At 40.6% G+C, this 17345-nt stretch overlaps 1 protein-coding gene across 2 annotated transcripts; it reads right to left on the reverse strand.

Moving 5' to 3' along the window:
- Positions 1 to 384: 384 nt before the first annotated feature.
- Positions 385 to 15755, reverse strand: RPP40 (ribonuclease P/MRP subunit p40). 2 transcript variants are annotated; one of them, XM_063130318.1, is made up of 8 exons: positions 15622 to 15755; positions 11164 to 11308; positions 9719 to 9787; positions 7499 to 7594; positions 5978 to 6103; positions 3595 to 3793; positions 2985 to 3119; positions 385 to 1166 (listed from the first exon to the last, which is right to left on the reverse strand). In XM_063130318.1, the coding sequence occupies exons 1-8, from the start codon at positions 15745 to 15747 to the stop codon at positions 971 to 973; spliced, it is 1092 nt and encodes a 363-aa protein (XP_062986388.1). In that variant the 5' UTR covers positions 15748 to 15755; the 3' UTR covers positions 385 to 970. The 2 variants fall into 2 exon arrangements, with proteins under 2 accessions (XP_062986388.1, XP_062986389.1); XM_063130319.1 differs by lacking the exon at positions 9719 to 9787.
- Between the last annotated feature and the right edge of the window lie 1590 nt (positions 15756 to 17345).

Raw genomic sequence — 17345 nt, forward strand, 5'->3', positions numbered from 1 at the left:
GTTTTACTATAATCCTGTCAATTGACTCACAAGGAATGATAAAATTGTACCCATCGCACATGTGTCAGACGTATGCTAAGATCATCTCCTATTTATATCCATGCCGTTTTAATTCCTAGCAATTTCCAGTGATGATTTTGTGTGCAATTAGAATTCCTTCTCCTTCATGAAAAAAGACAGCACAGTAGTGTTACACAAGGGGCTTGGAAAAGGGATTGAGATAGATGCCTTTGACAGAGAGAACAGTCTAGTTGTATGAATGTGCTGGATCTAGGACTTGTACAATAATTTTGAACTGCATGCTTAGTATTACAGCTACGTTGTCCACAGTCTAAATATTCCACTACTTCTGTAATTTCTCGTTACATAAATGCAAATACTGAGTTTCCTTAAAAAAGCAGAATGTATTTTATTTACAAATCAAATCATAACATAATGGCCCAGAGCACTTAAGCTGAGATACAAACTAGCATTTTGTCTGCATATGCACCCCTTTGCTCCTCCCTTCATGGCACAAACAAACCAGGATGCCTCGAATTAACTATAGTTTTCCCTTTTAACCGAACCAGTAAACTATGGTTACTAACTGCAGAACAAGCCAAGATATTAAACCACGTTTTGAAGTTGGTTAAAGATCCTTCCGCCCCAAAGCTGGTAACCATATTTTCCCAGCTCAGCCTCCATGGGCTATCCTGTAAAGAAAAAAAGTTTTGATTTTGCTATTACTTTAGGAGGCAGATTTCTTGCCCAAGAGAGCTTCTCTCAAATACTTTAATTAAAAATGTGTGCTGGGACAGAAGTTCACTTCCCTTTTTTTCAGGTTCCACATAATCAGCTTTCTAACTTTGCCACATAAGGTTTTGAGGATGAGAATCAACCCCCCAAATTTTAACTATAAAAAAACCAAACATACAGGAATTTTACAGGAATATCTATTTAATATAACATCTCTGAATGGATCCAATTGTCTTTAAGGGCAATCATCATATGCACCAACTGCCATTTGTAGCCAGTAGTCCAGGCTCCTAAAAATTACAAAGTTGTATAAATTCTCTCCCCCCTTTAGAAAACCATGTTCACTTTCTCTCCAGGAAACAGGACTGTCAGCAAAGCCATGTACAACCAGAGATACCCAGTGAGCCAACTTTGGTTCTTCAAAATAGTAACTGTTGAAAGAGACAGAAAAGCATTATCAATACATTAAAGTTTTGCAAAAGATGGTAGCTTATAGTTATTTAAACAGGAATAAACAGCCTGATTATATGCACATTAGTTAATGTATGTCTTACTGAAAAGCATATATGATTGTAGCCAAAGATATGATCTGGGATCCAGATAAAATTCCAGATAAACGTAAAGATAGTCACACTTAGGTCCTATTGAAATCAATGGAAAACATTAGTCATGTTTAAGTCCCATTGATTTTGACAAGTATTAAGTGCAACTAATTTATTCAGTCCTAGAGATATGCAATAATGAAATAGCTATCTTCACTAGGAACAACGATGGTCAATGATACCTTATGAATACAGAAGAGGATGGAAAAAAGAGCAATGGTTATCTTGAAAATAGGTTTCTTTCTGCCTTATATAAAAACAGGATCCTAATAAACCCATCATCATTATTTACAGCTATTAATAGAAATAGCAGTCACCAAAATTTACAAATGTATACTCTACAAAATATTATTCTTTATCCTAATTTTCATTGAAGTTTTGTTATTATAATAATGACAATTCTTTTTAAAAGAAGCAAGACAGCATTTTAAAAGGAATCAGGGAAGAATTGCAAATTTTACACAGAAGATTGGTACTACACCATTAAAAGAATTTATAAAACATAGCTATGGGATTTAGAAATGGCCCCACTAGTGGCCCCAGTGATGATACTGACTAGATGGCAGTCATATAATGAGCATCAGGCCCTTGTAATTTTGGTTAAAATTAGTTTCTTGCCATTGTTAAGACTACTGTTTATTGCAAATTTTATACTTGGGAAGGTAATGTGGTTTTCCCCTTTTATAGCCATGTTTATGTGTATGGTATGTATTTCATGGCTGGTTGTTAAGTTTTACTGGGATCAAGTTTTATGAATGCGAAGCAGTGTGTTTCTTTAAGAGACAAAGGCTTAACACGGCCTAACGGTGCATGCAGACGGCCATTTTGCGACTTGTTGTGTTGTGCAAACCCAGTGAGGGTGGGTTGTTGGAGTGGTTAACAAATAGCTTCGTCAGGCATGGAGAAATGATATCAAGCTATTTGAAAATAAAACATTCTGGTAAGTCAAAAACACCGAGAACAATTGTGCAAATGTCAAGCACCTTTAAGCACCCCTTGATTTCAGTGGGAGAATTAAGCACATACTTAAATCTTTCTGACTTAAAATCAATAGGCCTTAAAAGTCCTTTGTTTACTTTTGATATGTCTAGTTATTCAGTTTATTAAACCTCTATCTTAAAGGGAAGTCACTGCTAAAAGGTTGCTTGGTAAATACCTGTGTACAATACATGTGTAAATACCTTACACATTCTTGCAAATAAGGTTTAAGTGTTACTACCTAGTCCATAATAGAAGGGGGGAATATTCCAAACCTTGAAAAACTATCTCAAAACCAATTTTTGGACTAGGACCTGGGAGACACAGGTTCAAATCTGCCCTCAGCCAGGAAGCTCACCAGATGATGTTAGTCCAGTCTTCTCTGTCAGCCTAACCTACCTCCCAAGGTTGTTGTGAGGCTAAAATGGGGAGGAAGGAGAACCACAAATACTGATTTGAGCTCATTGGAGGAAAGGCGAGATAGATATAAAAATAAATGAATTATACAGTTTTGCAGAAACAGGCATGCAGTACAAGCCTATGCATGTGCACTCAGAAACAAATTTCACTGTGCTGCAAGAATATTTAAGATTGCAGCCTTAATCTGCACAATTCCAGATGCTGCTATAAAATGGAAAATGGGTCCAGACTGTAGTACTAACTGCTTACCTTATTTGCTCCAATAAATGATTTATCTTCTCTGGAAGTATAAAGCCAGTTATTGTACACAACAATGCTTGTTCTACCAGTGTGCTTGGCTGAGGGCATGAATAGGTTGATAAGAAACTAGAGGATGTGTTTTCTCTGCAAACAAAAAAAATGACACGTAAGACTTGAACATTAACATTCTTTGCGTTAAAAATAAATGCATCAAGAAGCTAAGTCAATGAAATGTTAAGAATTTCTCTCTCACAATACCCTGGGCACAATACCCTGGAAACATTTCTTGTACAAGTGTCAATGTAACAGTGGATTTTGCCCTTTGAGATTAGTGGCAGACAGTGATGTTCATTTGAAAAATGCAGATCACCTTTTAATAACCTAGATATGGCAATACAGAATCTAACTATTTCTCTGTTGGAGTTGCTCCACTCTTTTTGCAAGACTGTTGGTTTCATTTGGATAATATAATTGTTTTTGCTGTTTTATAATGCTATTTCCTTTACTGTTTTTTCCAATTTGTGATTATATTTGCACTATTATGTGATTTTATGGTTTCTCTGGAAGAAGAGTGGGGTATTTTATTTATATATATATATATATAACAATAGATACTTACAAGCCAACATGAGTAGAAATCGCCCCTAGCCATTCAAAGAATTCCTGTGCGCTGCATGCTGCTTCTGGCTCTCCTTGCAGTTTATTACTCTCCAGAACTGGACACTGCACATGTTTTAATGTGCTGAATGTTATTTTTGGCTGATGGGCCTGTATTTCATTTTTCAAAAAGTATGACCTCAGACTTGATTCTTCTGATCCTTAAAAGCAAACATCACCCCCCCCCACAATTTTTTTTTAAAAAAATGTCCATCACAAAAATAAGCATGTTCTTTCAAACACTTCCAACTCTTTTATGATTATATGTGAAATGAAAAAATGGTTGTGGTGAAAAACTGTACAGAAATGAAATCTTGCAAAATGTTTATCTATGTCATGCCAAAAGCCTTGACTTCCAACCTCCTCCTCCTCCTCCCAGTCCCGCAAGTCACTGCTTTCCTTTTAGGAAACAAAGTATACTTTCAGATCCAGTTACCTCACTGATCCACTTAGCCAGAATTTACACCAACAACATTATTAAAGGTTTAAACAGAAAAATGAAACTTAAACTTGGCCTTAGATAACATCCATAAAAGAAGTTTTTACTGAATACTCATAACTGTAAAGGGAAATTAAAGGGCTCTATTGGGGGAAAATGCAAGGGTACAGCTAAATCACTGCAAATTAGGAAGTGTGTAAGCTCATAATTCAAATGTACTCTTCTCATCCACACTTTCTTTAAAGCTTGTAACAGTATAAAATGCAAGCTTTGCAAGACAAAATAACTGATATAGGATTCATTAAGAATAATCTTGCGTGCACCACACACAGTCATAAGAAGCATTACTTTCTATCACTTAGAAGTACACCTATTTCCAAAGAAAGGGGTATATTTCTCAGACTCAGTTCTGTAACCTTGCCAAACAAGCATTTCCCCTGACAGATTCCTATATTACTAGTATAAAGCCCATGTTGCCATGGGCGCCTAGTAGTCTTGCTCCTTTTCTGCCCCTCAGTCCCCTCACCAGAGGGGTTCATGAATAGTGCAAATGTGGCTCATGCATAGTGATCCCTGTCATGGGCTGAGCCCATGGTCCCTTTAAGAGAACATCTTTTGCTTCATCCAAGGGAGAGGGGTTTCTTTGTGTCTGAAAAGGGAGTAGCAAGTGAAATGCCAAGGCCGTGCTGGGTGAGAAGCGCCTGGCATCTGATAATGCCTCCCCGGGCTGGTACCAGGGGGAGAGGAACAAGTTGCAGCTGTGTAATGTCTGGGAGCATTCCCCTCTCCCTTGGGTAGAGGTGTGGGTTGCTGTGGGGTTTCTATTGGTCAAGGTGGGTCTGGTGACAAGGGTGTCCCAGAAAGGGATAAAAAGCCTAGGCACCTAAGGGTCCAGTCTCTTTCCTGTGGGTGTCAGGAGTCCAGTGTGTGCGTGATGAGTCAGAGCATCCAGGCCGGGCCGGCTGAATGGCGGAGGCTCCACGTGGCTGCTGAAGGAAGGAGTCTTAATTCGAGTGGTGTAAAGCCGAGTCGGAGTGAGCAACAAAAAGGTTGAGTCACAGAGTTAAATGTTTGTTATGTTTTAGTCTAGGTTTGGGTACAAGCGGGCAAGGGACCTTGCCGGAGTTACGGCTGGTGGGTAATTAAGTGGGGAGAGTGTGTGAACTTAATTGGCTTGAACGTGTAAAGGGGGAGGGGGAGGTATTAGTTCCTGCTGTCCTAAGTGTGTCATTCCTTTTTTCGTGTTTTTCCCCCAAACCTCTTACGTGTTTACCTTAATGTGTGGACCCTTACGGAAGTGTGTAATGTGAAGAATAAAAGTGTTTGGTCCCTATCTCTGGAGTGTGGTGTTGCTTCCTTGAGAACCTAGACTACAAAGGGTTAACAAGTGGCAGTGAAGGGGCGTATGTCTGGGCTGGCTGAGTCAACCCCCCCTTCTCCGTCCAGGGAATCGCGGAGTCAAACCGAGCGATTCCACCACAATCCCCCTCCAAATTTGATGTGGCACGACCCTACCCACTCCCTCATACTGCCTGGTTGGCCGCCTCCATCCTTTCCTCCTCCCTGCTTTCGCACCATTCTGATTGGCCAAGCAGTCCTGTATGTCATCCTGCTGGCAGAGAAGCTGACCTGCCTGCTTGACGTGGAGGAAATTAATTGCTATTAAAGCTTGAGCTTTGAACTTTTTCAAACTTTCAAAATTTTCTACATGTTTACATTGCTCAAGCTTTAGTTGAAAACAAAAATCAGCAAAATTGGTCTGGTAGATCTTAATAAGGCTTATGCTACCAAATATGCAGACACTTCTAGCCACACATGAAAAACACAATACCAGAAGCAGTCTTTAGAACAGAATATATAATTTCACATCTTCTGCAGTTTTCTTTCATGGTCAACACATTCTTACCTGTGTGATGCCAAGCCAATAAGAAATCAAACTTTAGTGGCTTTTTTTCTTTCAAGGCCCAGATCACTCTGTTATGTTTCTTACTTTTAGGACTGAAGGCTGAATCATTCAAGTCAACAGTAATAACTATTTAAGGGGGGAAATGACAGATTTTGATGTAAGCACTGTATATCAATAAATCTTACATTGCCTGGATAACTAAACTAGATTCTCTCTCTCTCCTTTAATCAAAACATTAAACACTGTAATAAAAATGTTTACATACATGTATCAGAGACATCTATTATTTACAATATTTATAGATTGCCTTTCAGCATAAAATTGTTCACTTTAACAGTGAAATTTAAAACACAAACAAGTTAAACAATTTCAAATACAAACAATCTACACGGTCCAGAAAAAGGTTAACAAAACAAACATTTAAAATAATATAAAACAAAAATAATGGGAATATCCACTAATCCCCAAATACCTGAATGAATAAAGATACTTTCATCTGATTATCAAAGAACACTAGAGAATACCAGGGGGAAAGCGTTCCACAACACCTAAGCCACCATAAGGTCCTGTTCCTAGTAGATGATAATCGTATTAGCCTGAAGGACAGAATCTGGAGCAAGGTTTCAGAGCTTGAGCAACTTAGATACTTGGGACCGAGCTTGTACATAACATTAAAGGCACCATGAAATGAGCTCAGCTCTAGTTCCACATATTACCTACTAGCTCCAGATGGGGATACATATTCTAGTCTGCAACAAAAGACACATCCAGGCCTTAGCTAGACCTACCTGTTATTGTGCGACAGAGGGGTGAAGATCTCATGATGTTTTTATCGCAAGATCCCCCCTCTGTTTACATGCGGTGTGCGACGACTTCAGAGGGAGAGGCATCGCGCCCGCCATTTTTTATTTTTAAAGAGGCAGCAGCACACGAGCGCTTGTGCGCAAAAGGTAGGGGGTTTTTTTTAAAAAAAAAATTCCCCCTCCCCCGATGGGTGCAGTGCTCCTGAGGAGCTCTGCGCCCTGTGCACGGGTCCCAGCTCCTCCCGAGGAACGCGAGGCGCCTGGCCACACATTCCACAGTCTTGGGCTCAGCCTGAACGTGGAAAAAACAGGCCTAAGGGGGCAAGGGAGGGATCATCCCTCCCTAATCCCGGGATCCCCTGTGTGTCATGTGGATGCACAGGGACGATCCCGGGGATCACCCCGGGGATTTCGCCCCGTCTAGCTATGGCCCCAGTCAGTTCAACAAGGCCTGGATGAGCAATGTGATACAAATGGCAATGCACATTCAAGTATCCATTTGCATTAGCTACATGCATGGGGAACTACTACTTCTATGAGTGGATCTCTCCAGTATATAAGGGCAACTGTTATCATTTGTAGGATGCTAACATATTTATTTCAAGCTGAATTCAAATGCCAGAACTTCAGTATGGGATGGCCTATATATACAAAGAACTGGAAAGAAGTGGGGTTCTATCTAAGAAATGGCACATATGCAATTCATGTGAATACTTACTGTATCTCATTGGCTTTTTACCAGAATACAGAGAAGGGCGGCCTTGCAGTCCAAGCTCTTCATAAGTGTCCTTGTCTACTGATATAATTAATTTGCCTAAAATGAAAATAATTTTAAATAACCATTATCTTGAGACTTCTGACTGTCTACTGTAATGGAAAAATATAGCCAGAAAACAAACCATTAAGGTTACAAACAGCTTGTAAATAATTAGCATTATTAGATTGTAAGCCTATGCGGCAGAGTCTTGCTATTTACTGTTTTACTCTGTACAGCACCATGTACATTGATGGTGCTATATAAATAAATAATAATAATAATAATTATCAAAAGATATCAGGAATCAGCCACATCGTTTTAAAAAAGTAATAAAGCATCTAGACCAGTCCTAAAAATAATTATGAGGAAGTCCTATCCACTTCATTAACTGATCAGTAGAAACTAGGACCGAATCATCTAAAAGATTAGCTTGATTTTCATGTATCTGACTCCATGACTGAGGATGTAACTGCTAAATTCACTCACTTGAACACCAACACATTATTCCCTGTAAGTATAAACCCCTGGAAATTCATGCTATCATATTCAGAATGTATTGCTTCGTGGATCTGTTGAATTCCAGTGGAAACATTTTTTAAAGTCACCGATCCTAATGACATTTCAGGCAGATGAACGATTTACTGCTTGCCTAGGACAAATACCAACTGCCCAAATGAGCAACCATAGAACAAAAAAGAATGTGCTTTTCTTCCTTGCCCACCTCAACTATAGTATTGTCGCAAGAGACTGTCCCAATCTTTAAAAGCTAGTAAAGGCAGCTTAGAAATTCCCACTCCAGCTCTTTAATGAGACAACAGAACAGTCATGCAGTAGCTGAGCATATGAATTCTATGGGCTGGTTCATAATGTCACCTGGCTGAAGATCATTTTTGGATACTGGAGGAGCAGCTGTGCATAAAGTATAACCTGAGGACTACACACATGCTAAAGATCAGGTCCGTAGATTAGGAGTATTCCTAGATCCATCATTGCTGCTGAAAGCCCATGTGGCCATGGCAGCTCCGAATGCCTTTTACCAGCTTCGGCCTCTTCTGGATGCAGATAGTTTGGCAAGAGTAATACGAGCGTTAGCAACCTTAAGACTGGATTACTGCAATACGATCTATGTGGGGATGCCCTTAAGGCTGCTCCGGAAGCTGGAGCTAGTGCAGAACGCAGCAGCTCGGCTATTGTTGGGAGCTGCCCCCTTTCAGCATGTAACTCCTTTGCTGAGGGAACTGCACTGGCTTCCTATTTGCTACTGGGCCAAGTTTAAGACTTTGGTACTAGTGTACAAAGCCCTAAACAACTGGGACCAGGACACCTGACAGAACACCTTTTCCCCTGCCAACCTTCTCGATCACTGAGGTCATCAGAGGGCATGCTCCTGATTGTTCCACATGGACCTATGGCCCGATTGGAGTCCACCAAGAGAAGAGCCTTCACCATCGTTGGCCTCCTTTCTGGGGAACTCCCTGCCCCTGGAGGTCAGGCAGGCACCAACACTGTGTTGTTTCCGGCTTCTCCTGAAAACAGTCTTATTGCAGGTAGTATTCCTTGACTGACAGCCAAGGCTTTTATTGGCATTTTGTGAATTTTAGCATAATAATGGTGTTTTAATTTTTGTATCTTTTACTGTTTTAATACTTATGTTCACCACTCCAGAATCTTTATGGAACAGTATACAAATTTTGGAAATAAATAAATATGCCTGGAGGCCTGATTCTTGCAATCCTTCCTCCTCAACAAGAGAAAGAACACAATGCCGTGGACCAAGACAATGTATATAGGTGCCAATGCATGCAATGTCCCAGGCGCATGTTACCTTACGTGTGTGTTGAGAAGGGGTAAACATGCATGCTTGGTTCCCTATTATACAAATGTGATGCCTTAACACAAAAAGAGAGAATAGTCTCAGGATGCTATAAACTAATTTATTGGTGAAAAACCAGTCAGTGCTGACAATACTGTACGAGATGGACCAATGGTCTGTTTCAGTATGAGGCAGCTTCCTATATTCCTAACTTGAACCTTCCCCAACTTTCTCTCTCCCACACACAAACCTCTGCCCCAACTTTTAGGGATCCCTGGTTAATCCCACTGAATTCAATGACTGATATACTAGAACTATAAAATGCATAAAAGGTTAAAAATCAGCATGCTTTGAACAAGTTTTTGTACCTGTTGGTAGCAGAGCAGCAGTATTGTCTTGGTCAATCCTTGTATTATATGTAAGAGCGTAACATGAACCTAGAACACACACATACATCAGAATTCAGTCTGATAAAATGGTTATCAGTGTATTTATTGTACCTGGGACTTATCTTTCCCTCTAGGTTCATTTTTGCAGGGAAAAGCAATAAAATAATGCCATTGCTACTTCTAATAACATCACAAGACTGCTTCCCGAAGTCACAAGATTTGAACATCATTTGCAGCTTGAATCAATTCAATTCAAATCCACAGAACTTTCATATTATATAAAAGGTTAGACCCCAACCATGCAGAAACAGATACAGTTGTTTAATTTCTCTATATGATTTTGTCTGAAATGGATTAAATGATGTTTGACTTCTCAAGTCAGCAATCTCGTGCACAGTCAAGCACATCTAAGCTCATTTATTTTCTTTGTGCATAAATTTGGCTTACCATGAAACAGAATTTTGTTTTATTTTGATAGGAAAACATACATACACCTTTGTATATACTAAACTACAGACCACAATAGGTCTGGGGTGGGGGGGGGGGGAGATATGAAGCCCCAGAAGTTTTCGTAAGGGGAGAAAAAGGCCCCCAACTGCCAGGCTTCACACTGGGCCTGTTCAGTCAATATACTAAGCCATGGTTAGGCTGCTAACCCTTTTGCAGCAAACGGTTAGTGAGCGTGTTTAAACCATGGTTATGTAGCCACCATGGCTAGGAATGGTTCATACAGCAAGCTAAGTCATGGTTCACATGACACGTTAAGCCATAACGTTTAACTCAAAATGATTAACCACCGTGGCTTAGAGTATCATCTGAACAGGGTCACTGCAAGTTTTCAACTTTAGTAAAAAACAATCTGCAAAAGAATAGTTTGGATTTTCTAGAAATGGGAAAGGGGTAACTCCCCCATACTAAAGAACAATAAAAAAAAACCTTCTGCAAAAGGTATCAGCGTATATATGAGTTTTGGTGCAGTCATAATATCTGTCTAGGATTGGTAACTTCCAGATGCAAATGCTGATAACTACCAAACAGCATTACAAACAGTATGACGGGGAATGACCAGTTCTATAATGCTGTACTTCAGTTCCAAAATCCTTCAAGAACCAAATAACTCTGGAACACATTTTCTTTAAGGAAGGCTATCCACGGGTTCTAGTCCGGATGACTATATATTATCGCCAATATGAGAGGCAGTATGCCTCTCTGTATACCAGTTGCTGTGGAACATGAGTGTGGCACTGCAGCGATGTCATTCTTGTGGACTTTCCACAAGCAGCTGGTTGGCTACAGCTTGAACAGAATGCTGGACTTCATAGGTCTGATCCAGCATAACTCTGCTAATGCTCTTAATTACAACCAACCTTCATAAGATGGTGGGGAGCAGAGTTTCTCTCACTTACCTATTTCAGTTCTCTTACCTTTTTTCACAAATGTATTAATAAATTCTTGTGTAACAAACTCATGAAGGGATAAATTCTTCACCAGATAATATTCTCCAACATTGGCAACTGCATTTTTTAGTGCATCTGGAGCTATTCCACAATCAGGAATCAAAAAAGACACCTATTGAAGAGAATGTTTGGGAGCCTAATTAGGTATTCTGTTCATTGATAAAATACCTTTTTACACAGCTCCTTCAAGAATATTAAAATGAATGAATGAAAGTTGTTAGTGAACAGTTTAGATATTACCCCTCAATTGTACCCAATATTTTAATTAGAGTTCATTTATTTAATTTGATTTGTACCCCGCCTTTCTACCAAAAATGGCACTCAAAGCGACTTTCAAAATTAAAATTGATTAAAACAGTAAAACAATACATTAAAATACAATAAGAATGTAACAATTATAGGTTTGTTGTTGAATTAAAAACAGCCTTCTGAACTCCAGGCTCATCTACAGGCCAAAGGCCTACTTGAATAAGGACGTATTTGCATGCTGGTGGGAGGGCAGCAGAGAGAGGCCTTTCTTGGGAGGGAGTTCCAGTCTGCGAGTGGACACAGAGAAGGCCCTCTTTTCAGTTGCCATTTTATACTGCTTTTTTAAAACTTCTGTTTTTAAATTTATTTGTACTTGATTTATGTTTTTTAATTGTGCACTGCCCAGAAAGCTTCAGCTCATGGGAAGTATAAAAATGTAATAAATAAATAAATGATCATAAGAACCAGGCAGGCCCATATGGGAGAAGGTGGTACAAATTTATTGCATTTGTACCTTACTCTTTCCCTAAAATTCGGTGTCATGGATTTATCCCATTTTATTCTCATAACAATCTTGTGTAGTAGGTACACTGACAGTGACTTGGGCCATCCGGTGGGTTTTATTGCTGAATAGGATCCCCTGGTTATTATTCCTTTGTTTTAAAGATGGATATACTGCCTTTCGATCAATCACTCTTCAAGGCAGCTTATAACATATTAAAATAATATAAGACTATCAAGGAGCTTACTTAGTCCTCTGGCCAATAAATGGGGGAAAGTTTCCTCCTCCCGCTTTTTCAGCTGCAGGACAACTGGCAATTGAAGCAGAACCATCTTTCTGGCAGGAAGAGGGAAAGGCACAACCTCCCAGAAGCCCTTGGTCTTCTAGCCACTGAAAGAGGCCAGTGTGTCTTTGTACTCACTTCTACAACAACTAGTTATACTAGTATAAAATATAGATTTATTTATTTATTACATTTGTATTCTGCCTTTTCTCCTCCAAGGAACCCAAGGTGGTGTACATAATCCTCCTCTCCATTTTATCCTCACAATAACCCTGTGAAGTAGGGTGGGCTGAGAGACTGTGACTGGCCCAAAGTCACCCAGTAGATTTTCATGGCCGAGTGGGGACTAGAACCCGGATCTCCTGACTCCCAGTCCAATACTGTATGAGGAATCCATTCTGTCTGATTATTGTTATTATTTTTACAGATGTCGACCTTGGTTTTATTAGGTGTTTAATGGACTGTCTACTAAAATGTGCACAACTGGGAAAATCTGCACAAGTGTGCACATTTTTAAAGATATGACCCCACAAAAAGATTTTCCTTTGAAAAACAACATCCACGTAGGACTGGCACAGAACAAACTTGAAGGTGGTTCAAAACAAGAAATCCACAGAACTGGATTAGACAGATCTGCCCATTCCTAACACAAACTATTGCTTGAGCTATAAAGATCCAACTAATGCAATATAAGACTGGGGCGAGCAAACCCCACCCACCTCAATCTGTCTATATTGGGAGGAAAGCGTCCAACAGAATTTGCAGGGGATCGTCTCTCTACAGCTATGCAAGAAGGTAGAAAGAGCTTGTATAAAGAAATGCGATCACATGGTGCAAACTTTTAAGAAAGGGAAGTGGCTGTAGAGGTTTTATAGAGAGGAGCAACATTCCCACAATACCAAATACATCAAACATAAGTTATTTAATCAAAACGTTATTACTGTAGTTTTTTCTTCAGGAAAAGCACATAAGCCTGCAGCTCTGCAAGCAATGTGAACATAACAACACATATAATATGACCACATAGACTGCTGGTATTTCCCTTCACTGTCTCATAAATGTTTTGTGTTGTGTCTCTTAGGTCATTAAACCATTCTGGGAGGGAGTATTTTGATTCTTTCTACAGCCCTCAGTAGATATTTTCTTGTTACATCAACCAACAAATAAAGAAATATCCAATGTTTATAGTATGCTAAGGGAAAACCAGATTTGATGTGGCAACCAATCCGTTGAAATATGGGTTGACCCCAATCATGTATAAAGCAGTGCATATGTGTATGCTTATTTAAAAAGGGGCACACAAGGGACGAAACTGAAGCTTTCCTGCAGTGGTCACATTTAGGGTAGCCCCAACTTTTTTTTATAATTGTTGGCTGAAGTTCTGATTTGGACAGTATTGTTGAACAACGTTGCCACTGGTTACTTTTCATTTGTTTTATGTTTGGGCAATATCCAATGCTGCATTGGCATAGTGCTAGCGTAAGCAACATGTAGTGCAATGCCAAGAGCATATGTTGGCACAAAATTTCTGGGGAATGCATCGTGCCAGCATATGCTACTGATGTTGCACTAGAGGTTGCTTATGCTAGCGCTACACCAATGGCACAAGTGGAGCAGCAGTGTTAAATAATGGCCTTTGGTTTCACTGGGGTGTTTAATGGACTGTGTTTTTTAAATGCTGTTGTAAACGCCTCACAAGAGATAGAAACATTAAATAGCAGGCAGATAAACAGTTACTTCCATACTTTGCAGGGTTATCTTTCTCTCTCCAGCTATGAAAGAAGGGAGAAAGTGCATGGATAAAGAAATGTGATCACGATGCAAACTTTTTCAAAAAAGAAGTGACAGTAAAGGTTTTACAGCACACAAGAGCAAGTCTGCAGCTCTATAAGTAATGTGGACAAAAAACATTAGATCTTGAAGGGTGCAATCCTATGTATATTTAGGAAGGAAAGAAGTCCTACAACTTCCAGCATGCCCCAGCTATCCATGGCTGCCTGGGTTATGGCAAGAGTTGTAGGACTTTTGTTCTGCCTAAACACGCACAGGATTTGCACACTAAATCATCCTGACAGTTAGTGATGTTGATTTATTATTAGGTTCTTTTTGTCGCCTTTATTTTGTTAACTTTCTTTCAAAATAATATAACACTTCGTGGGGACGGGGGACTAATCAATTTCGCCATTTGGGCTGCAATCCTAGGGTAGTATCCAACGTTAGTCCTATCTTGAGTAGACCCGTAGAAATTAATGAGTCAAGTTAGTCGGGACTAACTTCAGTCTTTCATTTAAATGGGTTCATTCTACATAGGACTAACATTGGATACTACCCCATACTCCCCTACCTGTCAAAGCCTATTGGAATACCTGAAGGTTGCCTCTTCACTTTATTCCACAGTGCAGCTGTATGAAGCTCAGATTAAACAATGAGATGATTTGTAATATCAAGGCTTCAAGGCTTCTACGGCAGGGCTAATGTTGTTTCCAGAGACTGGCTTTCCCATTAAAAACTCCCGGAGGAAATTCTGCCTACTTCAGTGGTTCAGAATAAATATTACAAAATGAATCATGTTTTTATTAAACATTCTAAAACTTCAAGCCAAATGGATAACTTCTTTCAGAATAACAATGGATATGGTTAAGTAGTATAAGCAATGGTACACCCATACATTGAAATTAACATACATAATGGCAAATGATTTTGGTTTTCTGTCCATTCATTTAAGGTAAAGCCGTTTAAAAAGTTTGTTCTTATTTTTTTAAGATCATATACACACACACACACTCTGACTGTATATTATTATATATTTAAATTATTTCTTGGCTGCCTTTCAGCCTTCCCAAGTTAGTGTACAACAATAACACCAATTCAGAGTGACAAAAGCATAATAAAACAGCCAGGGTGGTGCAGTGGCTAAAGTGTTGGAGTGGTAGTCGGGAGATCCGGGTTCTAGTCCCCACTCGGCCATGGAAACCCACTGGGTGACTTTGGGCCAGTCACAGACTCTCAGCCCAACCTACCTCACAGGGTTGTTGTGAGAATAACATGGAGAGGAGGAGGATTATGTATGCTGCCTTGGGTTCCTTAGAGGGAAAAAGGCGGGATATAAATGCAATAAATAAATAAATCTTGTATGTGCGCAAGCGGGGGGCGCAATATGGGAAGAAATGGCTATGAAATTATGAAATGCAAAAGGACAGTCAAGGTAAGTAAAATGAATAAGAGAGTCATGCTAAATGAGGCGGTGATGGATGAAGCCTTGAGACACCTCGCTCCTGAATCGAGATCCCCACCAGCTTCAGGAGGAGCCACGCTCCCCTCTCGGCGCCCCGGGTTCCTTTCTCTCCGCGCCCCCTCCCCACGCGCCCCTCCTTCCCTCCCTCGCGCTCACCCGGCAGTTGAAGGCATGGTCGCGCACGTGCGCCGCGTGGCGGGATCGCTCGTGCCGCACGTGGCTCCTCTCGCACACTAGCAAGTGACGCGGAGACTCGCGGAGCCACCTCAAAGGCGCAAACATGCTTCCGCCGCACCAGCGCGCGCCGCCAGCTGCGGAAGCTGGAATCGGCCACTGGGAAGGCGGGGCTCGTACGTCACTCCGTCAGGAGGCGGAGAAGAGGCAGAACGAAAGCGAGAGAGCCGAGAGGCGGAGAAGGACTGGCGCGCATGTGTGGGTAGCTAGTAGGGAAGCTCCTCCTCCTGTGCCGTTGCTTAGGCGCCTCGGACCACTAAGGGCGCAATCCGATGCCTTTTTAGACAGAAAAAAAGTCATACAACTCCCAGCATGCCCCAGCAAGGATGGCTGGTTGGGGGTGCTGGGAGTTGTAGGATTCCCCCCCATGTCTAAACATGCATCGGATTGTGCCTTTAGTGACGGATGAAAAGGGAGTAGCAAGGCTTGGGGGCGGGGGAGATGAAATAATGAAACAAGAGTTCTTTTTTAAAAAACAAAACACTGCACAGTGGTTATGGCATTTCAGGCTCATGGGCAAATAGAACGAAACAAGGGTATTATTGATTTACCTTGCTGCTTCATCCTGTGCAGAAGGCTCAACAGGTATCCACTTACTGGCACACAGTTGAAGAAGTTGTGGACTGAAACGAACCAGTTTAAAGACTGCGACTAGATGCGAAGAAAGGCTGCGTGTATGTTTACACACACGCGCATTTCCTTTGGCATCTATCACATTGAGCAAAACTTGTTTTGCGGGGATGGAAATACCAGTTCACACATGCAAACAGCCATTTGGGTGACTGTGTGGAAATTCAGTCATGTTGAGCTGCTTCGTGTGACAGGCAAGCTTTGAGTTTCCCATTACTCCACTAGCACAATGTTGCGTCAAACCTGGACATTTGGAATAAGAAGCTGAAAAACGCAGGGCACACTTCTTTGATAGCCATGATAAACATACTGCCTGAAAGTCCCCTGCCCCCCATCCCCAAACCTAGGACAAACCTACTATATTGAAAAATTGTAGATTTCTAGTTAAAAACTTCTGAGTAGACAAGCATAGGATTGTGGTGCAATATTAACAAAATAGCTTCCTAGTGTGAACAAGGAAGTGAGCTATCCAGTCAATGGCCCCATTCAGAAGACACCTTAAACCATGGCTTTAACCACGGTGGTTAAGCCAGAAAGCCAGGCCATGTTCAGAAGACACCTTAAACCATGGCTTTAAGCAAGGTGAATAAGGCTTTATGGCTTAACCACCATGGTTAAAAGCATGGTTTAATGTGTCTTCTGAACACAGCCCAGCTTTCTGGCTTAACCACCATGGTTAAAGCCGTGGTTTAAGGTGTCTTCTGAATGGGGCCACTAATACTTGTTAGCAGGCCTCACAACATTGTAGGCATCACTATTCAACAAATAGACTTACTGGTGTTTCCAATTGGCAGTTGCTACAAACATGTTGAACACAATACCCATCACATGGAGGAATGGATCACACCACCCAAACGCTTACAGTTCTGTTTTCATCTCAACTTACAAATGCATATAATGCAATACAACAATGCATACAATACAAGATGCAGAAGGTTTTGCTGAAGAGTCTTTCAGTGGCCAGATCTACAACAAGCAGGATACTTTGAAAATGGTTTGAAAATTGTATATGGAGA

Source organism: Elgaria multicarinata, chromosome 7 (assembly GCF_023053635.1).
Source record: "Elgaria multicarinata webbii isolate HBS135686 ecotype San Diego chromosome 7, rElgMul1.1.pri, whole genome shotgun sequence".
NCBI classification, from domain to species: Eukaryota; Metazoa; Chordata; class Lepidosauria; order Squamata; family Anguidae; genus Elgaria; species Elgaria multicarinata.

Bases quoted from the DNA above. Each gene is read 5' to 3' on its own strand.
- RPP40 (XM_063130318.1), bottom strand. From the start codon at position 15,747: ATGTTTGCGCCTTTGAGGTGGCTCCGCGAGTCTCCGCGTCACTTGCTA. The intron at 11,309-15,621 runs GTGAGCGCGAGG...TCTCTTCAATAG, and splicing joins ACCATGCCTTCAACTGCCGG to GTGTCTTTTTTGATTCCTGA. The intron at 7,595-9,718 runs GTACAAAAACTT...TTTTCATTTTAG, and splicing joins TGCTGCTCTGCTACCAACAG to GCAAATTAATTATATCAGTA.